Source organism: Nansenia antarctica, assembly GCF_963989245.1.
Source record: "Nansenia antarctica genome assembly, chromosome: 7".
In the NCBI taxonomy this organism is placed as follows: Eukaryota; Metazoa; Chordata; class Actinopteri; order Argentiniformes; family Microstomatidae; genus Nansenia; species Nansenia antarctica.
Window position 1 is genome coordinate 3244344 of NC_137677.1, and position 21620 is coordinate 3265963.

The following is a 21620-nucleotide window of genomic DNA, read 5'->3' on the forward strand; positions in this document are numbered from 1 at the left end:
GACGATATGTTGATATCGTTATGTCGGATCTGACGTCCCGACGTCTCTCCATCTCTCTCAACGTCTCTCCATCTCTCCATCTCTCTCCATCTCCATCTCTCTCCATCTCTCCATCTCTCTCAATGTCTCTCCATCTCTCCATCTCCCCATCTCTCTCAATGTCTCTCCATCTCTCTCCATCTCTCCATCTCTCTCAATGTCTCTCCATCTCTCCATCTCCCCATCTCTCTCTCCATCTCTCCATCTCTCCATCTCCCCATCTCTCTCAATGTCTCTCCATCTCTCTCCATCTCCCCATCTCTCTCAATGTCTCTCCATCTCTCTCCATCTCCCCATCTCTCTCAATGTCTCTCCATCTCCCCATCTCTCTCAATCTCTCCATCTCTCAATGTCTCTCCATCTCTCCATCTCTCTCAATGTCTCTCCATCTCTCTCCATCTCTCCATCTCTCTCAATGTCTCTCCATCTCTCCATCTCTCTCAATGTCTCTCCATCTCTCTCCATCTCCCCATCTCTCTCAATGTCTCTCCATCTCTCCATCTCTCAATGTCTCTCCATCTCTCTCAATGTCTCTCCATCTCTCCATCTCTCTCAATGTCTCTCCATCTCTCCATCTCTCTCAATGTCTCTCCATCTCTCTCAACGTCTCTCCATCTCTCTCAACGTCTCTCCATCTCTCTCAACGTCTCTCCATCTCTCCATCTCTCTCAATGTCTCTCCATCTCTCCATCTCTCTCAATGTCTCTCAATGTCTCTCCATCTCTCTCAACGTCTCTCCATCTCTCCATCTCTCTCAACGTCTCTCCATCTCTCCATCTCTCTCAATGTCTCTCCATCTCTCCATCTCTCTCAATGTCTCTCCATCTCTCCATCTCTCCATCTCTCTCAACGTCTCTCCATCTCTCCATCTCTCTCAATGTCTCTCCATCTCTCCATCTCTCTCAATGTCTCTCAATGTCTCTCCATCTCTCTCAACGTCTCTCCATCTCTCCATCTCTCTCAACGTCTCTCCATCTCTCCATCTCTCTCTGCGTCTCCAGGCTCTTCTGTGTGGTCCCACCCTGGACGTGTCGGCAGTCCTTCCCCTGCTGGAGCAGCTCCCTGACGAGGACAACGCGGGGCTGAGCGTGCACGTGCTCTGCGCCGCCAAGCTGGGGCGTCACGAGAGCTCCATCGAGCTGCTGCTGGACCGCTGCCCTCAGGCCATCATCCCGTACGCCAACCACGAACTGCACAGCAGCACAAAGGTAACCAACCCCCCCCCCCCCCCAACTCTCACCAGGAAACCAGGAACTATAAAATATAACAAATAAAAAAGGTTTCGCCACCAAGGCGAATTTCACTAGTGGCCCCAAGTATTGTAGTAATTCATCCGATACTCACTCATGGTTTAAATGCCTTCCATTTGAACTGTCCCGGCTGTGGCGAGGTAGAGCTGCCGTCTAATGCAGTGTTTCTCAACCCTCTCCTCGGGGCGCCCCAGCCGCACCACATATTTGATCTGTTCCACCACCAGCTCACCTGATTCCACTAATCCAGTACAAAGCAATTATGGTTTGTACTTGATTAGTTGAATCAGGTGTGCTGGTGGTGGATCAGATCAAATATGTGGAGCGGCTGGGGCGCCCCGAGGAGAGGGTTGAGAAACACTGGTCTAATGATCGCAAAGGTTGGCAGATCGGCGGTTCGAGCCCCGGCTGGCCACATGTCGAAGTGTCCTTGGGCAAGACACTGAACCCCAAATTGCTCCCAGTGAGCGGGCCGGCGCCTTGCATGGTAGCTTGCCGCCAATGGTGTGTAAATGAGAGGCCGTTGTAAAGTGCTTTGGATAAAGGCGCTATATACTGTAAGTGCAGTCCATTTACCATTTGAACTCATAGACGGTGTTTATGTGATGTTGCTCCAGGCTCTGTGGTGGCAGAAGCTTCTTCCTGAGCTGTGTGAGAGGACCAGGGCAGCTGGAGGACACAACAGCATCTTACTGGCCGCACTTAAAGGTAAGGAGTGGGTGTTCGGTTGTTAAGTCTGACGTCAAACGTGACGTTTATCAATTTCCGGGTCCAAATAAAAACTTCCCCGCACCAGAGTACCAGTGTACTAAAGCGGTAGAATGACAGTTTAATCGTTTTTTAGACTGGGATCTATTCATACAACAAGGAACACAGCACTTTCCCGTTTTTCCCATATTGTCAGCGACTTTGAGCCTCGGAAAAGCGCTATAGAAATATAATGAATTATTATTATTACTGCGGCATTTTGAAGAGAGCGCCTCAGCCAACGTTGGACCCGACTTAACACGACTTCACGACTCAACAACCGAATTGCATAGCCTACTCCACTTCAGATCTGCAACTGAAACTCTGTGAAACTCCCTCGAAATAGCAGCCATGGGTTGTTGTTGTTGTTGTTTTTTTACTGTGTTTGACAGTTGAAAAGATGATAAGTCAACCATGTTTTGAAAGCTGTTCCGTCTCTGTTTCCCTGACGACAGAGACCTTGGTGGTGGTTGCCATGGAGCTCAACCCCCTGGACTTCCTGGACCTGTTGCCAGACGACGGGACAGCGGTCTTCTTCCTGCCTCACCTGCTGGAGTGTAGCCAGAGGCACCTGATGACGTGAGTGGGAGGAGCCAGCGTAACGTTGACGACACGATGGGCAGAGACAAAGCCAAAGGGGGAGGGGCCAGTGGAACCTCTAAACGTGAGGGAGGGGAGGGGCCAGCGCAATGTTGATTCTATTAGGGGGGGAGGAACTATCGTAATGATTATGTACATAGAAATGGTGTATTTTCATGGTGTAGCGTGAGGACGTTATTAAAACAGTAGAGGGACTACTGCTCTCATACACTGGATGTGGATGTCCACTGGACTGGCTTCTCTGAAGACTTTACTGACTTTTGACCTACTTTGTGACGAGGCGGAGAGAATGTTTAAAGTGACAGTAAACTGCTCTGAAAACTATGACCTTACTTCTGTAGGAATAGGACTGCAGTATATATCAATGTATGATGTATTTGATCTCTTTTCATTTGAGACATTTTTCTTTTATTTATCTTTATTCAGTTAAATGTAGAAATAATAAATGTTATTCCCACAAACATTTTTTGCTGTAACCAACTAGATACTGTCTATGTAATGTCCCTGAAATAGAGGAAATATTTGAATTACAATATGAGAGACAAAGGAAGGATTTTCTTTATTCAATCTGAATAAACACCTCCATACACATCCATAGGAAGCCTTGCATTCAGTACATTCTTATGTTCATATTCCGTGAGTTTAGAATGAGAAGGTTCTATCTCCGTTTAGAATGATAAGGTTCTATCTCCGTTTAGAATGATAAGGTTCTATCTCCGTTTAGAATGAGAAGGTTCTATCTCCGTTTAGAATGAGAAGGTTCTATCTCCGTTTAGAATGATAAGGTTCTATCTCCGTTTAGAATGATAAGGTTCTATCTCCGTTTAGAATGAGAAGGTTCTATCTCCGTTTAGAATGATAAGGTTCTATCTCCGTTTAGAATGATAAGGTTCTATCTCCGTTTAGAATGATAAGGTTCTATCTCCGTTTAGAATGAGAAGGTTCTATCTCCGTTTAGAATGATAAGGTTCTATCTCCGTTTAGAATGATAAGGTTCTATCTCCGTTTAGAATGATAAGGTTCTATCTCCGTTTAGAATGATAAGGTTCTATCTCCGTTTAGAATGAGAAGGTTCTAATCTCCGTTTAGGGCAGTTCAGAGATATTGAGCGTCAAAGTTTTCACATTCCATTATGTTTTGTGAGATGGAACCTTTGTATTTTATGAATTACTAACTGAAAAATGTCAACATTTAAAAAATAACACCACACAGGCATTAATAAACACCTAATGGATCAGATTATGTAAAAAACTCAATTTTGACCAAAAATGGAGATAGAACCTTATAATTCTAACGTCACGACATGTGGTCAGTTTTATCCTTGTGTGTACCCAAGGCGTTCAGTATGAGGTCTGTGTATTAATGATATAAATCACAGAAGTTCTGTGTGCACTGTATACAATGTGGCAAAGCTTTTCACAGTTTTTTAACTGTTAACAGTTACAACTCCCGTTCTCCCTGGTCATCCGAAGAAGCCTTTCTTAGCTGTTGACAGAGAAACACACACAGGAAGAGGTTCAGTTCTATGTAACACACACAGGAAGAGCTTCAGTTCTATGTAACACACACAGGAAGAGGTTCAGTTCAAGATCCACATTTTGGTATAACAGTGAATGATTGAAGAAATGGAAAGGCAGATCTACAACCACATCATAGTCATTATACTACTCTGTCCAGGGTTCCTACAAGTTTGACAAGAACAAGTCAAATCTAAGACCTTTTTAGACCTTTTTTTGACCTCTTTGAATATCATTTTAGACCTATTCGCTGCACCATAGCTTTTTGTCATCCTCGAGGTGATGAAATGAGGGATTTCACTGCCACACAGACAAAAAGGGAGCGAATTGGCTTTTTTGGGGTTCCAGCTTGATTAATTTCCGTGTAAATAGATGTGGTCGGACTGATTTCTTTGCAGGATCTAGTTTTTAAGACCTAGCACCTAATTATTAATAATATTTTTTAGACTGAATAACTGAAATCTGAGACCTTTTTAGGCCTTATAAATTTGATTGCTGGATTTTAGGCTTTAAGGCTTTTTAAGACCAGCGCGGGAACCCTGTCTGTCACCTTTCTCTCTCCAAGCACGGAAAAAAAAAAAAATAACACACACACACACACACACACACACACCTTTCTCTTTGACCGTGTACAGGGTCTGCATGCCACCCAGTAAGTGGTCGGTCACGTGGCAGTGAAGCAGCCAGGTGCCCGGGTACGTTGGCCACATCTTCACCGTCTGGAAGGTTCCGGGGAACAGGTCGAACGTGTCTGTGCGGAGGGAGCCGCCGCCCAGCTGGGAGGGGAGGAGGGGAGGGGAGAGGAGGGGAGGGGAGGGGAGGGAAGAGAAGTCGTGACGTTAGAATTATAAGGTTCTATCTCCATTTCTGGTCAAAATTTTGTTTTTTACATAATCTGATCCATTAGGTGTTTATTAATGCCTGTGTGGTGTTATTTTTTTAAATGTTGACATTTTTCAGTTAGTAATTCATAAAATACAAAGGTTCCATCTCACAGAACATAATGGAATGTAAAAACGTTGACGTTAGTACGTTCTATAGAACTACCCCGGTACCTTAAAGTCGACGCTGTGTCCGTGCCAGTGGGCGGTGTGGATGTCCACCTCGTTGCCCATGCCCATCAGGTACCAGTACACCTTGTCTCCCACCTGCATGTCCAGGCCTAGCAGGTTACCATACATCATGCCGTTGATAGCTGCCACAGAGAGGGAGAGAGACACACACACACACACACAATTATAGGCGCTTAATGATTAGTAAGTATGTAAGTAAGTAAGTCATGTTTATTTATATAGCACATTTTGTAGACTCTTCTCAAACCATTGAAGTCACAGCGCTGTGAATAAAGTAAGTAAGTAAGTAAGTAAGTAAAGCTTTATTTATATAGCGCCTTTCGTACATGAAATGCAACTCAAAGCGCTTTACAATAGAACATATACAACCAAAGATTACAAGGAAAGGAAAAAAAGGGGGGGGGGGGGAACGAGACACAACAGCAGGGGAGGGGTGGGGGGAGGGAGGGGTTACATCACCCTCTGTAAAAGAGGAAAGTGAACATGAAGTCACAGTTTTGCGAGCCCCTCACCATGCATCTTGTTGCTCTCGAGAAACGCTTCGTCCTTCTTGATGTTGGCGGCTGGGTTCTTGACGTTGGTCTTGATGTTCTCGTCCAGGTACCATGACTCGTTTTCATCGAACACCAGGAAGAGGAGAGCAAACTCCTCCACTTCCTTCTTCAGACCAAACGTCCTGCCGTAGCTCCGCGTACAGATCACCAGGGGCCCAATCAGACCACTGTACAAGTCCTGAGGGGAGAGAGACACAGAAGCAGGCGTTAGTGAAGGGTTACCAGGGGTTCAAATTCAATGAATCAAATTGTTTGTGTTAAAGATGCAATCTGGGACAAATCAATGATATGGCCATTGATTCTTGAAGAATATAATTTAGAATTGCCTCAAAACTAAACTAAACTAAAATACTGTAAGTTTGTTTTATTCCATTGTTTGTAAAGAATGTCATTGTAAACAAAGACTGTATAGCTTCAAAACATGGTTAAAACATGGTTCAAACATGGTTAAAACATGGTTAAAACATGGTTGTTTGTGAGTGAGTGTAATGATGTAGGCGCGTGTATGCATTATTTGGTGAGTTGGGGATACCGAGATATATGAGTCAGGATGTGTGGAAGGGTTCACTGTACTACAGTTTTTCTCTCTGTCGCTTTAACACTAACATCTGAACCTCAAACACAACGACCAAAAACCTGAAACTGGTGTATTTTATCTCACACCAATTCTTCACAATGACAAACACATTTCTTGCTTATCACTCATTCTGCAGTTCTAAACCACACAGTTAACAAAACACTAAGTACAATTCTCGACATTTGGCACAATCTTCCTTGACTCCAAAAAAGCAAGCCAGGGAAAACCTCCCCAGTAGAAAGTAGAATCATGGCCACAGTGGCACGAAAACACTCCTTAGTCTAGTAGAGTTGCACTGTTGTCAGGGGTCCATTGTCAGGGGTCCATAGCCTAGCCTAGCTCCATTTCAATCTATAGTCCCCTGTTTACAATGTAAAGCACTTTGAGTGTCTGGAATATATAAATCAAAACCAATCAGCGCTTTATAAGTCCAATCAATCAATTATTCAACTGTGCCTAACTAACACAAACTTGAGACCATGCTCAGTTTAGTTTCGCCCTTTTCTGTGTCCCCTAAAACTTCTATTGCCCCCCCTACTGTTTCTCTGTTTCTCCAGTGTCTATATAATAAAAAGTCTAGGTGTAGAAGAAGGTGATAGAAGTAGATTTTTCCTTCTAGCACAGAGAGACTGCCAATGGCCCCCCGGGCCTGAGCTGGATTACTCTTCCTGCTACGACTGGTGGACTGATGATTCACTTGCTTAGTCAAATGTATCGAGTGTAAGTCGCTTTGGAATAAGGCGTCTGCTAAATGGCAAACATGTAAAAATGTAAATGTAAATGAATAAACATCCCTTCTAATAGGACACAAGCATATTCATACCTTGGTGACGTCCACAGAGGAGTAGTACGCTCCTACACTGCACGACTCCTGTGCGTCTGTCGGCCCTGTGTTCTTATTGACGTACCAGGAGTACGTGGTGGTGTCACCTGTGTGGAGAGACCGTTACACACCTAGATAGGTACTACTGCCTCCAAAGCTGTCACTTTTCTAAACAAAGCGTGAGCTTAGAATGATAAGGTTCTATCTCCGTTTAGAAGGTTCTATCTCCGTTTAGAAGGTTCTATCTCCGTTTAGGGCAGTTCAGAGATATTGAGCGTCAAAGTTTTTACATTCCATTATGTTTTGTGAGATGGAACCTTTGTATTTTATTAATTACTAACAAAAAAAATTCAACATTTTAGAAATAACACCACACAGGCATTAATAAACACCTAATGGATCAGATTATGTAAAAAATTATAATAATGTTGACCAAAAATGGAGATAGAACTTTATAATTCTAACATCATGAAACTGTATATTTACTCTGGCCTTGGGTATGTGGCCTTCAGTTACCTGGCTTGGTTTCCTTGATTGTGGGCGTGTCAGTCTTGACTCCATGTGCGTGTATGGAGTATGGTCTGCTTGCCATGTTCTTAAACACGATATTGACCTTGTCTCCGACATCTGCATGGATCATTGGGCCTTAGAGGGGAATAATAGCATGGACGGTTACAGTCACATACATTTGAATGATTGATTACTTTTTCTTTTTCTTTTTTATTACATTTGCCTAACATGATTCAATGCCTAACATGATTCATTCAATTCGATGCCACATCCACACAGGCCACACATTTGACCTACTGTATGACACATAGCTGAACTCTTTATTTGATAGCTTACCCAGAATCCCCAGATGTTCCATATCGGCTGGTCTCTCCTTCACTTTGTCGAACTTCTTACTTTTATATTCTCTATATACTACCTTCTTGTACTTGGAGCCAATATATTTGTCCTGTTTGTCAAGGAAAGCTGCTCCTGGACTGGAGAGAGAAAGAGACGAGAGTTCAGCTGGAAACACTGAGAGGAGGAGGGGCTAGATCGTTGGAATGACACCACAATGATCACAAGGTTGGCAGATCAGCGGTTCGAGCCCCGGCTGGCCACATTTCCAAGTGTCCTTGGGCAAGACACTGAACCCCTAAATTGCTCCCAGTGAGCGCCTTGCATGGCAGTTTGCCTACCTCGCCATTGGTGTGTGAATGTGTGTGTGAATGAGAGGCCTTTGTAAAGCGCTTTGGAGCAGCAAATGGACTGCGCTATATAAGTGCAGTCCATTTACCATCAGTTTGTTCTCTCAAAATGTCATTTCACGTTTGTGTCTTCACTTGCATCTCTGAGGCACTAAACCCAATTCTGCACCCTACCTGCGTGCACACTGTTCCTGGAAAGATATCCATGTGTGTTACCAGTGCCATAGCGCTGTTAGCTAGAATACCTATGAGTGTCCTACACACCCTATTACCTGCCCTACAGGTGTGTGTGTGTGTTCTTTCTGTGTATCTTCGTACCTGTTCTTGAGACCGTGGAAGAGGGCATCCTCCCAGGTCCGGTTGGGGGCATAGTCCCAGTCCACCTCCACCGCGGCGATGTAGTAGGTCTTCGAGTGGAGCATGATCTCTGACTGTCTGGTGAACATGCTGCACTTCTCCACTGTGTAGTTGGCTCTCATCCCCCCCAGGTAGTGGTCTACGGTCTTACACACCACCTCGAACTGACCTGGGGGAAGAAACCAAAGTCTTTCATATTATATAACATTTCCTGACGTTAGAATTATAAGGTTCTATCTCCATTTTTGTCAAAATTGATCCATTAGGTCCATTAATGCCCGTGTGGTGTTATTTTAAAAATGTTGACATTTTTGAGTTAGTAATTAATAAAATACAAAGGTTCCATCTCACGAAACATAATGGAATGTAAAAACGTTGACGCTCAATATCTCTGAACTGCCCTAAACGGAGATAGAACCTTCTCATTCTAAGCTCACGATTTATCTATCCACATTATATTATTTATCACATTCTCCACCGGGCATTCAATGAATCTGTCCCACCATCACCATCAAGCATCTATCCATTCACAGGGTTCCCACGGGTCCTTGAAATCCTTGAAAGTTTGTGAATTTGAGAGAGAAAAAATCAAGGCCTTCAAAGTTTTTGAAAATAGACATGGGTCATTGAAAGTGCTTGAATTACCCTCTCTCTCTAAAAAAAAACTAGACCATCTAGTGTTCAAGCCTCTACATTGTTGTCTGTGAGCGGAGAGTTCCTATGATATAAATTCTCATCTAGATCTGTCTCAAACTATGCCGTGTTGGGTCCTTGAATTTGAAGGAATTGAGTCTTGAATGTCCTTGAAAGGTGCTTGAATGTGATGTTTCAGAATATGTGGGAACCCTGCATCCATCCATCCATCCATCCATCCATCCCTCTCAGGACATGTATAGTTACCCATGCTGTCAGGCTCCATGGTGACAGTGTGTGAGATGTGTGGGAACACGTTCATGACGTCTCTCCTGGTCTGTCTGTAGATGAACCTGTTGCCCTCGAAGTACAGCCCGTGGATGTCCGCCTCGGAGCCCAGACCAGACAGGTGCCACGACACCTTGGCCCCCTTGCACATGGTCAGCCCAGGTAGGTTCCCATACATGTAGCCATTGATCGCTAGAGTAACAGGAGAGTGGATGGGGAAATGTCTGTTTATACAACAGCTAGTTCCGACCAAGTAATTTGATTGGACAAGAGGCATTCCATGAGTGCCGATATACAGTATAACAGCACTGGGACTTTTAACTATACGTATCACTCTCCGAAAATGACCGTTAATACAAAGTAGCTAGCCTGCAGATGTTTGTGTTCAGGTTACTAGGCAACAGTCCAGTTGCGGAACTATTTTTTGTTGACGGAGCCAAAATAAATGATTAAATAAACAAACAAATCATAATCTGTTGTCACTTATTCCTGTTGTAAAGCACTTTGAGCTGCATTTCTTGTATGAAAGGTGCTATATAAATAAAGCTTTACTTACTTACTTACTTATTACTGTTAACTAATAAATTGCACTGTAGAACTGTTGTATAAAAGCAATTGTCTTCGGTACTAATTGACACTAAATAATAAAAAGGTGTGTGTGTGTGTGTGTGTGTGTGTGTGTGTGTGTGTGTGTGTATGTGACTCACAGTGCATTTTGTTGGACTCCTGGAAGTCCTCATCCTCCTTGTTGACAGTCTTGGGAGCCTTGGTGAACTGTGCGATGTTCTCATCCAGGTACCAGCTCAGGTTCTCATCCATCACCGTGGCGAGCAGGTGGAACTCCTTCTCAAAGTTTTTCTGAAATAAATTAAAATATAGTCTAATGAAGCAGATGATCGATGCATCATTTTACATTTTACACATCGAATTGTAGGAGGAGGATAGAGGTTTACTTACACACTGTCGAATAGGAAACGTGGGGAAATAAGGCTTGCATATTTCAGTGCCAAGCCAATGGAACACAAAGATATAAACAGTATGCCAGCCCGACCCACCTGTTTGCCCTTTTTGAGGCTCTTGGGTTTGCAGACAAGGAGATGTCCGACCAGACCAGAGTTGGTGTCTCGGATCGGGTCCACAGCTGAGTAATACAGGTACGTGATGCAGTCTGCGTCATCCCCCACGGGTCCACCTTCTTTGGGGATCACCCACTCATAGGTGTAGGTGGTGTCTGGCTTTACCAGGGCTGCCGGGGGCGGGGTTACATGCCCTGGAGGGAGAGAGAGAACGACACGTTTCAGCATCATGTAAAAGTCATACTCATACCCTTGTTGCTTGTAAGGCGTTTGTATTGTACTATGTTCGGCTTTGATGTCTGTGCCTCTATGTAATATGTGTGTTGCTTTTATGCCTGCCTAACCAGTACTTGATTTGTTGATTTTAATTGTTTTTATTGTTTTAGGTTTCCAAGTGCCAACTGAACATCTGGCCAGGGACTACGGACTTAAACTAGCCTTATTGGCTAACTCCGGCATATTGCATTTGTGTCTCATATGTATGTTAATATGCACTGTCCCTGTGAAATAAACAATAAACTAAACGCAATAATTTATAGCTACCTTCATCTGCGATAACATCATTGGATGAGTCAGACTCTTTCCAAGCATAACTACTATAACCAATCCAATCATGTCAGACCACCAGTGACTACTTCAAGGAAAGTGTGTGTCTGGATTTGAACAGCCCTGGCTGTCATGTAGTGCAGTGAGGCAAAGAGCCACTAGGTGTCGCTAGCACCTCTGTCTGTGGGTACGAGCAGTGTTGCCAGATGGGTGGTTTTCCAGACTAATTGGGCTAGAAAGGTTGCATTGTGCTGGTAAAATTGCACTTGGGCTGGTGGACAGATATGTATATATATAATATGTATTATGATATATCATATGCTATAATATTTGGGCTGGTTGTTTTTTTTAAATATACATTTGGGCGGATTTTGAGCACTGATTGGGCTGGTAAACGTCAGACCAATCTGGCAACACTGGCTACTAGCAAGGGTTCTGTGCTGAGTTCTTGACCCTTTTACCTGAAGTGTGTACTCGTAACTCGTTCACTCAAACATTGGATTAGCATAAGGATCAGTTAGAGGGGTTAAATCATGCTATTCTTTACACCAATCCAATGTTTCTGAACGAGTCAGTGCACACTCTGGAGAGAAGGGAGAACTTTAAACTGCCAATGGACTCTGGACGTCTGCGTCCCACCGGTCCTCTGCAGCAAGCACAGCCAGGGCGACATATTCTGTTCTGTTTGATTTGGCAGGGGGTAAAGACCACAAAACCGCTTGTCCAAATACAACTCTCCGTCTTTACAGATTAACCTCCCTCTTGTGTTCACGGTCAAATCTGACCGAATGACTTTGTTTGTAATCATAAATATTGTGTTTTTCATCCCATTGCCTCAAGACCTTATGTTATCCTCCACCCTGGGCCCCTGAGCATATACACTTGATTGCATTGAATTGCATTTTGGGGGATTTATTGAACCGTGTCACACCTATGATGTTTCCGGTCAGAATTGACCGCCATAGGAAATTAATGGGTAATAAAAATAGAAATAAATCAATACATCCCATACAACAATGGAACGGGAAGAATCTCAGCTACAACACTAACTAAATAATTTCCATCTCCAGTACACACAGCCTACATGGCAGGCATTTTTATAATATACAGTAATGTACAGTAAACACTATCTTTGAACTTGCTGCAAAATTATAATATGAAATTAACCCCTGGTGTCATTCTGTCTGCCACCCCTTGATTCTACTTGCTTTGACTGTTCAAATGAGATGTCAACCATCAAAATTGGAAAAGGGGTTCCAGAGATACTGTATCACTGTGCAAAACACACCGGTCAATTTTGACCGAAAGTAGCAAAGTTGGAAAATGAAACAAACAGAAGAGGAAGGTTAAGATGGATTCATCACAAATAACACAACGATACTTCTCCTATAAGTCCCATTCCGCCAACAGAACAACAAGGACAATACTCACTCGTCTCCTTTTTGATTTCTCTGAGTTTTTTGGCGGTGTAAGATTCTGTAAAGGTGGAAGGAGATGATGGTTATTAAAGGGGTTGTCTTTTTGTTTTTGCTCTTACTTACTGCCATTGTCATAATGGTGATAATGTTACAAATATATTTAATTTCGATACTTTTTAGTAGTTATATACAAGTGCTGTGTCCCTTGTTGTATGAATAGATCCCAGTCTAAAAAACGATTAAACTGTCATTCTACCGCTGTAGTACACTGGTACTCTGGTGCTTTAGTACACTGGTACTCTGGTGCTTTAGTACACTGGTACTCTGGTGCTTTAGTACACTGGTACTCTGGTGCTTTAGTACACTGGTACTCTGGTGCTTTAGTACACTGGTACTCTGGTGCTTTAGTACACTGGTACTATGGTGCTTTAGTACACTGGTACTATGGTGCTTTAGTACACTGGTACTCTGGTGCTTTAGTACACTGGTATTCTGGTGCTTTAGTACACTGGTACTCTGGTGCTGTAGTACACTGGTACTCTGGTGCTTTAGTACACTGGTACTCTGGTGCTTTAGTACACTGGTACTCTGGTGCTTTAGTACACTGGTACTCTGGTGCTTTAGTACACTGGTACTCTGGTGCTATAGTACATTGGTACTCTGGTGCTTTAGTACACTGGTACTCTGGTGCTTTAGTACACTTGTACTCTGGTGCTTTAGTACACTGGTACTCTGGTGCTTTAGTACACTGGTACTCTGGTGCTTTAGTACACTGGTACTCTGGTGCTTTAGTACACTGGTACTCTGGTGCTTTAGTACACTGGTGCTTTAGTACACTGATACTCTGGTGCTTTAGTACACTGGTACTCTGGTGCAGGGAATTTCTGGTTTGGACCCGGAAATTGCTAAACGTCACGTTTGACGTCAGACTTACCTTCCAGCTCATTGTAGTAGAGCGTCCCGTCCTGCTCGATGCTGTACTGCACTCCGTGTGGCTGGATGCTGTAAGGTTGTTTGGCCTTGTTCCTGAACACAACCTTGATGGTGTCCTCCTCCTCCGCCCTGATAACAGGGCCTGTAGGGACGTCGTGACGTTAGAATTATAAGGTTCTATCTCCATTTTTGTCAAAATGTAGTTTTTTACATAATCTGATCCATTAGGTGTTTATTAATGCCTGTGTGGTGTTATTTTTTAAATGTTGACATTTTTGAGTTAGTAATTCATAAAATACAAAGGTCCCATCTCACAAAACATAACGGAATGTAAAAACTTTGACGCTCAATATCTCTGAACTGCCCTAGACGGAGATAGAACCTTATCGTTCTAAGCTCATGACGTTACAACACGTTACAAAGTATAGGCTACCTTACAAAGGAGATGGAAGTACCATTGGTTGCTGGGTAACAGACATAAACGTTGATAACCGACGTTGGATTTAAATAGTTAGGATGAGATAAGATAGGATTCTTCCTAAAGTTAGTTAGGATTTACTTCTGTGACACCAAATTGAGAATACCAAATCCTATCTTATACTTTCCTATCTTAACTTAGGACTTAAGTTAACAATGATGCGACACATGTATAAACTACATTACCCAGGATCCCAAGGTGCTGCTCCTCTTGTGTCCTGTCCTTGCGTTTGGTGAAGGTGTTGTCAGTGTACTCCACATACTGGGCCTTCTTATACTTCCCCCCGATCTTGTCGTTGCCACTAGCGAAGAACGTCTCTGACAGACTACAGACATTCAGGAGGACACAGCTATGTTACATTACAATCACATCAACCCAAAAAGAATTGAGTGTAGAAGACGTGTGATGTGTTTCTGTGATGTGATATATCTGACCAGTCTGTCCTGGGTTGGTTTGCTGTGTGATAAGATGACTGTGAAATGTACTGGAGTGACCCCTGGGGTCACATGGTAGAAAAATGTTATTTGATGTGTGAATCCGTTCCCTCGGTTTAGTAATTCGTTCCCTCGGTTTAGTAATTCGTTAGGGTTAGTGTTAGGGTTAGGGTTAGGCCCTACGAGCCAGAACGATCGCAAGGATTACCCCAACCCTTACCCTAACGAATTACTAAACCGAGGGAACAAATTACTAAACTGAGGGAACAGATTTACTAAATCGAGGGAATGGATTCACACATCAAATATATTTTTTCTACCATGTGACCCCAGGGGGGCTCCGTAGTTTGCTGTGTGATAAGATGACTGTGAAATGTAATTGAACTGTGTACATTAACTTTGATGACTTGAGGATGTTTCTGACCTGTCAGATTTCAGCGGCCGTCCCGTGTTGTGGTTGATCTGGGTCGGGCCGTAGTCCCAAAGCACCTCCTCGGCAGCGATGAAGTACTCCCTCACCGCGCCGTTCGGACGAGGCTTGTGGACGTTGGGGAAACACTTCTTGATCTCGAACAAGGCCTGCATGCCCGCTGGAGAACACCAGAGCACCAGAGGAGGAGGAGGATCAGACATGGAATCTTCTAGAATCTTCTAGATTCATCTGAATCATCATCTCACCTCAGTTCTTACATTTGTACTAGAAAATGTCACCCCCAGGTGAAATTAATGTGTGCCAGTGTTTAAACAATGTTGATGGGGTTGGCTAAATTGGGGTAAGGGGTAAATTCATGTAACATAATACCAAGTCGTGACATTAGAATTATAAGGTTCTATAGTTTTTTTTTTACATAATCTGATCCATTAGGTGTTTATTAATGCCTGTGTGGTGTTATTTTTTAAATGTTTAAACATTTTTTTTGTTAGTAATTCATAAAACACAAAGGTTCCATCTCACAAAACATAATGGAATGGAAAAACTTTGACGCTCAATATCTCTGAACTACCCTAAACGGAGATAGAACCTTATCATTCTAAGCTCACGAAATGTACGCATCATAAAATAACACGGAACAGAACATAGAGGCTAGGTTAGTCAGGCTAGTGAGAAGCGTCCCTCCCTACCCTGAAGGTGGTCGTTGACCTGACAGCCCAGCAGCCAGTGTCCAGGGTTGTCAGCGGTCATCTCCACATTGGTGAAGGTGGCAGGGAACAGACTGACCGTGTCCGTGTGGTGCTTCAGGTGGGTCAGGACCTGGCCGTGGAAGAACACTGAGTGGATGTCCACCTCGTTGCCCATCCCAAACAGGTGCCAGTGGATCTTGTCCCCCACGCACATGCTCAGTCCAGGCAGGTTCCCGAAGACGTAGCCGTTAATGGCTGAAACACACAGAACCAGGGTGGGTTAGTTACTGTAGGTGCGTGCGTGTGTGTGTGTGTGTGTGCGTGTGTGTGTGCGTGTGTGTGCGTGTGTGTGTGTGTGTGTGTGTGTTATGTCTCTGTACAGGCTGTGTGTGTGTGTTGTTACCCCTCTACAGGCTGTGTGTGTGTGTGTGTGTGTGTGTGTGTGTGTGTGTACTGCATGTCTAACACTCACAGTGCATCAAGTTGCTCTCCTGGAAATCTTCGTCGTCCTTGTCCACCTTGGCGGGCGTGCCGGCGTAGGTCTTGATGTTGTCGTCCAGGTACCAGCTCATGTTCTCGTCAGACACGGTGAACATCAGAGCGTACAGGTAGTTTGCTGACTTGTCCCCGTGGACGTCCAGGGTACCTGCGTGACAAATGGTAAATTTGCACTTATATAGCGCTTTTTTGCTGCTCCAAAGTGCTTTACAACGGCCTCTCATTCACACATTCACACACACATTCACACACCAATGGCGGCAAGCTGCCATGCAAGGCCCCGGCCCGCTCACTGGGAGCAATTTTGGGGTTCAGTGTCTTGCCCAAGGACACTACGACATGTGTCCAGCCAGGGCTCGAACAGCCGATCTGCCAACCTTGTGATCATTAGGCGGCGACTCTACCTCCTGAGCCACAGCCGCCCCGTACACACAGACAAGGAGAGGGATCTTTGTGTTTCAATAGTGTATTGTACCAGAGGATCAATCTTTGATATATAGTCATGAGCTCTACTTTATTTTACCTGTACAATACATCACAGGGGGAAAAAATGATCAATAGTTTGTGGCATGTACAGGAGGGTGGTTCTAAAAAGCTTGACTGGCTGATGACAGACTACATTAACAGTGCTTAGGTGCCCGAAGAGAAGCCTGTACCTTTTTTACAGATGATGAGGGGTCCTATGAGCCCCGAGGCGATGTCTTTGGGTGCGCTGGCGTGTGAGTGGTAGATCCTGGTCAGACAGTTGGTGTCGTCTTTGGGCGGGGCGTGTGAGGAGGAGAGGAGCCAGGTGTACGTGTAGCTCTTCCCAGGAGCCACCAGGTCATCATGCTTCTCCGCCTGCCCAGTCTCATCTGGGTACATAGCGCCTGGGAGAGGAGAGGAGGATAGAATTCGGTTGTTAAGTCTGACGTCACGCGTGACGTTTAGCAATTTCCGGGTCCAAACCAGAAATCCCCTGCACCAGAGTACCAGTGTACTAAAGCACCAGAGTACCAGTGTACTAAAGCACCAGAGTACCAGTGTACTAAAGCACCAGAGTACCAGTGTACTAAAGCACCAGAGTACCAGTGTACTACAGCGGTAGAATGACAGTTCAATCGTTTTTTAGACTCGGATCTATTCATACAACAAGGGACGCAGCACTTTCCCGTTTTTCCCATATTTGTCAGCGTCTTTGAGCCCCGGAAAAGCACTATACAAATATAATGAATTATTATTATTACTGAGGCATTTCGAAGAGAGCGCCTCAGCCAACGTTGGACCCGGAAACACGTCACGACTTAACAACCGAATAGAGCGAGGTACAGGACAATAAGGATCAAGGATTGTGGCTATAAATATGAATGAATTAATTAATTAATATTTTATTTCGAACATGATTTAAAATAATAAAAGAACAAATAACTAATATGAAGAGTACAGACCTATCAATGTTGGAAAGGGAGTAGGATGAAGCCTAAGCTTATCCTGTCCTCCCCCTATCCCTCACTCTCAAGTGAGAACAATTATACTTCAATTATATAATCCAGTTAATTACTTCATACATTTCAGTATCAACAGTACTAATAATCTTCCATTCTTAATACTGCAACGACACAAAATAAATAAATAACAAACATCAGTATCCACAATGTAACACAAAAGAAAAAGACAAAGAAAACCACACCTTAGTATCCAGAAGATTAACAACCTTCCCTTAAATATATATATATATATATATAATATAACTAGGGTTTGGTCTGTATGGACAACAATAAACCATTAAACACCTGCCTGCACCTCCCAGCCCCACATGTGACTAGTCATGACTTGTTTGTTTTTCCCATTGACATAATGGTTCTAGCTCCTACGCCTATGTGAAAGTCATAAAACTGGGACCCATGTGGCCTGGGGTGGTCCAGTGGTCTAGCACCATGGTCTACAGTGCACACATATGCCCATGTCGGCATGGGTTCGAATGCTGACATGCCCTCTCTCTCCCTTCTTCTCCTTACTTTCCTGTCTGTCTTCACTATATCTGTCTAATAAAATGAAAAATATGAGTGGGACTGCCCCAATAAAAAAAATAAACTGGGACCCATCTCACCTTCGTTGGTCTTGTTGTAGGTGACTCCGTGGGGATGTATGGAGTAGGGGCGGGTAGTAGCCATGTTCTTCAGATGCACCCTGACCACGTCCCCCTCCTCGGCCGACAGCAGCGGGCCCAGGTACCCCAGCCACGTAGGCTTGTCTATCTTCTCCCTGTAGGTGGCGTCGGTGTACTGCAGGTACACAGCCTTCTTATACACATGGCCGATCCTGAGAGGCCCGCGCTCCAGGAAAGTGGCGGCATGTCTGTGTAGGAGAGGGTTAAGAAGAAGGTCATAGACAGTGGTGAACTCAGGCTGTTTGAAGGGCAGGGGGGGGCGAAAAGAAAAAAAAAGGGCACCTACTGCTCAACATGGGACCCCATCAGTGCACATGGTCAAGTTTAGACCATTGGAAGGGCAGCCAATAGGGCACATCCTCTAAATCTGCCACTCAAAAGGGCACTTTAGTGCAACGTTTTTCAACTGTGGGGGCACATGGTCAAGTTTAGACCATTGGAGGGGCACCAGTAGGGCACGTCCTCTAATTTTTGCCACTCAAAAGGGCATTTTTGCCACTCAAAAGGGCACTTAAGAGAGACGTTTTTCAACCGTGGGGGCACCAGGAGGGGCAGTCGCCCCCCCCTGCCCCCCCCTGAGTCCGCCAGTGGTCATAGATGTGACTGCACTGAACCACATGGGCCAACCCTATAGATCTGTGGGCTAGGAGTCAGGTCACGCAGTGCAGATGTGTACACAACACATGCCTCCGAGTGTGAAAGAGTGTCAGCGAGAACTTCAGAAACCAAAACAGCTAAATGATCATGTATTTACAGTTTTTCTTTTCTCCAATTTCAAAACGTCACTGGAACAGAACCAGGAGTGGTGGTTCTCTTTTAAAACTACGTTCCCCATAACCCCACAGAGGAGTGATCGCTGGCCGTCGTGCACCAGCTCTGCTAGATTTAGGGGGTAGCAGCTGATTGTCTTCACCAAGGAACCGGAGAAAAATGTTTGGAAGCAGAGGGAGAAAGCAGTGGGCGGGTGGAGTGAGAGCACCTAGAGGGGTGGCTGGAGCTCATCTGAGAGACCTTCATCATTTATTTATTTTTCTCTTGATTGATTGATTGAATACTTTATTAGAAGATTTGCAGAAGTAGGTACATGAAAGTACATATTACATACAAGGTCAACTAACAGGATAAAAACCCAAGAAAGCCACTGGCTTATTTCAATTGGGGTCCTTGATACCATCCTTTGAGTTTGTAACATGCATGTATTTTATTCATGTGATAGCATTGTCTGTCTTTGGAAATCCTGCCTCTTATTTAGTCTGTGTCCATGTCTCTGTCCTGTCTGTCTGTGTCCATGTCTCTGTCCTGTCTGTCTGTGTCAATGTCTCTGTCCTGTCTGTCTGTGTCCATGTCTCTGTCTGTCCATGTCTCTGTCCTGTCTGTCTGTGTCCATGTCTCTGTCCTGTCTGTCTGTCTCCATGTCTCTGTCTGTCTGTGTCCATGTCTCTGTCCTGTCTCCATGTCTCTGTCCTGTCTGTCTGTCTCCATGTCTCTGTCCTGTCTGTCTGTGTCCATGTCTCTGTCCTGTCTGTCTGTGTCCATGTCTCTGTCCTGTCTGTCTGTGTCCATGTCTCTGTCTGTCTGTCCTCATGTCTCTGTCCTGTCTGTCTGTGTCCATGTCTCTGTCCTGTCTGTCTGTGTCCATGTCTCTGTCCTGTCTGTCTCCATGTCTCTGTCTGTCTGTGTCCATGTCTCTGTCCTGTCTGTCTGTGTCCATGTCTCTGTCTGTCTGTGTCCATGTCTCTGTCTGTCTGTCTCCATGTCTCTGTCTGTCTGTGTCCATGTCTCTGTCCTGTCTGTCTGTGTCCATGTCTCTGTCCTGTCTGTCTGTGTCCATGTCTCTGTCTGTCTGTCTCCATGTCTCTGTCCTGTCTGTCTGTGTCCATGTCTCTGCCCTGTCTGTCTCTGTCCATGCCTCTGTCCTGTCTGTCTGTCTCCATGTCTCTGCCCTGTCTGTCTATGTCCATGTCTCTGTCTGTCTGTCTGTCTCTGTCTCTGTCCTGTCTGTCTCCATGCCTCTGTCCTGTCTGTCTGTGTCCATGTCTCTGTCCTGTCTGTCTGTCTCCATGTCTCTGTCCATGTCTCTGTCTGTCTGTGTCCATGTCTCTGTCTGTCTGTCTGTGTCCATGTCTCTGTCCTGTCTGTCTGTCTCCATGTCTCTGTCCTGTCTGTCTCCATGTCTGTCCTGTCTGTCTGTGTCCATGTCTCTGTCTGTCTGTCTGTGTCCATGCCTCTGTCCTGTCTGTCTGTGTCCATGTCTCTGTCCTGTCTGTCTGTCTCCATGTCTCTGTCCTGTCCGTCTCCATGCCTCTGTCCTGTCTGTCTGTCTCCATGTCTCTGTCTGTCTGTGTCCATGTCTCTGTCCTGTCTGTCTGTGTCCATGTCTCTGTCCTGTCTGTCTGTCTCCATGTCTCTGTCCTGTCTGTCTGTCTGTCTCCATGTCTCTGTCTGTCTGTGTCCATATCTCTGTCCTGTCTGTCTGTCTCCATGTCTCTGTCCTGTCTGTATACATGAACAAAACAAATGCAAAAAACAGGACAACACAGGACAGACAACAGTGCATTGGATAGTGCTATATATATATACAGTATATATATAAAGTGCAGTGCAGAGTTTTTCAATGGGTCCAGCGCATATTCAGTCCTGAGCAGACTTGGGGGCGGGAGGGGGAAGCCAGAGTCATTTAGCAGTCTCTAGCTGTCTCACTGGCAGCAACCCACCCTCGGGTGCTTAATCTTTCTTTCAGAAAGGAAATAAGTGCACATTACATAATGACACAATACAATACCAAGTCATTTGAAACAGTCCCAGTCCTTTTAAACAGATAATAATAATAATAATAATAACTTTATTTGTATAGCGCTTGCAACGTTGCAGCTCAAAGTGCTTTATTCATTATATAATCTTAATTTAATTATTTTGTAACTTAAATGCAATATTAAAAGGATGGGTTTTTATCATCTTAATTTAATTATTTAAGTCATTTAAAGGCAATATTAAAAAGATGGGTTTTTAGTCTTGACTTGAACATATGTGCTGAGGTTGCATCCCTAATGTAAACTGGCAGTGCATTCCACAATCTGGGTGCATAAAATGAGAATGCAGCTTCACCAAATCTCTTCTTTTGTACATGTACTGTACTGTACTTACTCATCCTCCTGCAGTGTTTTGTTGTGGATTGAGTTCTTCCCACTTGGAGCGTAATCCCACTCTATCTCTTTAATCCCGATGAAATAATCTCGTGTGACACAGGACACAGTGGTGGCGAACCACAGCAGCAGAAGCAGCAGGGTGGGTGGTGGACGTGTCTCCATGTTA

At 44.4% G+C, this 21620-nt stretch overlaps 2 protein-coding genes across 4 annotated transcripts in view; one reads left to right on the forward strand and one right to left on the reverse strand.

Moving 5' to 3' along the window:
• Positions 1 to 2619, forward strand: part of hps3 (HPS3 biogenesis of lysosomal organelles complex 2 subunit 1) — a gene marked incomplete at both ends in the record, with an annotated part of 18560 nt that extends 15941 nt beyond the window's left edge. Inside the window, 3 exons of the mRNA XM_080535755.1 lie at positions 1041 to 1247; positions 1907 to 1997; positions 2492 to 2619. Coding sequence (XP_080391881.1) covers positions 1041 to 1247; positions 1907 to 1997; positions 2492 to 2619 — 426 coding nt within the window. The remainder of the gene's footprint in view (positions 1 to 1040; positions 1248 to 1906; positions 1998 to 2491) is intronic.
• The window catches only part of cp (ceruloplasmin), a 423180-nt gene extending 401560 nt beyond the window's left edge, over positions 1 to 21620 (reverse strand). For 2 of the 3 annotated variants that reach the window (XR_013937595.1, XR_013937596.1), the window contains exons 1-20: positions 21453 to 21620; positions 18249 to 18496; positions 16816 to 17028; positions 16134 to 16307; positions 15662 to 15916; positions 14964 to 15129; positions 14291 to 14430; positions 13629 to 13769; positions 12708 to 12752; positions 10710 to 10924; positions 10362 to 10512; positions 9634 to 9846; positions 8695 to 8902; positions 8027 to 8166; positions 7697 to 7825; positions 7181 to 7287; positions 5739 to 5958; positions 5209 to 5348; positions 4767 to 4929; positions 3863 to 4121 (exon numbers count right to left, since the gene is read on the reverse strand). Coding sequence is in view for 1 of the 3 variants with exons in the window: in XM_080537225.1 (XP_080393351.1) it covers positions 4099 to 4121; positions 4767 to 4929; positions 5209 to 5348; positions 5739 to 5958; positions 7181 to 7287; positions 7697 to 7825; positions 8027 to 8166; positions 8695 to 8902; positions 9634 to 9846; positions 10362 to 10512; positions 10710 to 10924; positions 12708 to 12752; positions 13629 to 13769; positions 14291 to 14430; positions 14964 to 15129; positions 15662 to 15916; positions 16134 to 16307; positions 16816 to 17028; positions 18249 to 18496; positions 21453 to 21616 (3255 nt within the window). In the remaining 2 variants the exon portion in view is untranslated. Of the gene's footprint in view, positions 1 to 3173; positions 4122 to 4766; positions 4930 to 5208; positions 5349 to 5738; positions 5959 to 7180; positions 7288 to 7696; positions 7826 to 8026; positions 8167 to 8694; positions 8903 to 9633; positions 9847 to 10361; positions 10513 to 10709; positions 10925 to 12707; positions 12753 to 13628; positions 13770 to 14290; positions 14431 to 14963; positions 15130 to 15661; positions 15917 to 16133; positions 16308 to 16815; positions 17029 to 18248; positions 18497 to 21452 lie in introns of those variants that run through there. The other variant, XM_080537225.1, reaches the window with a different exon arrangement.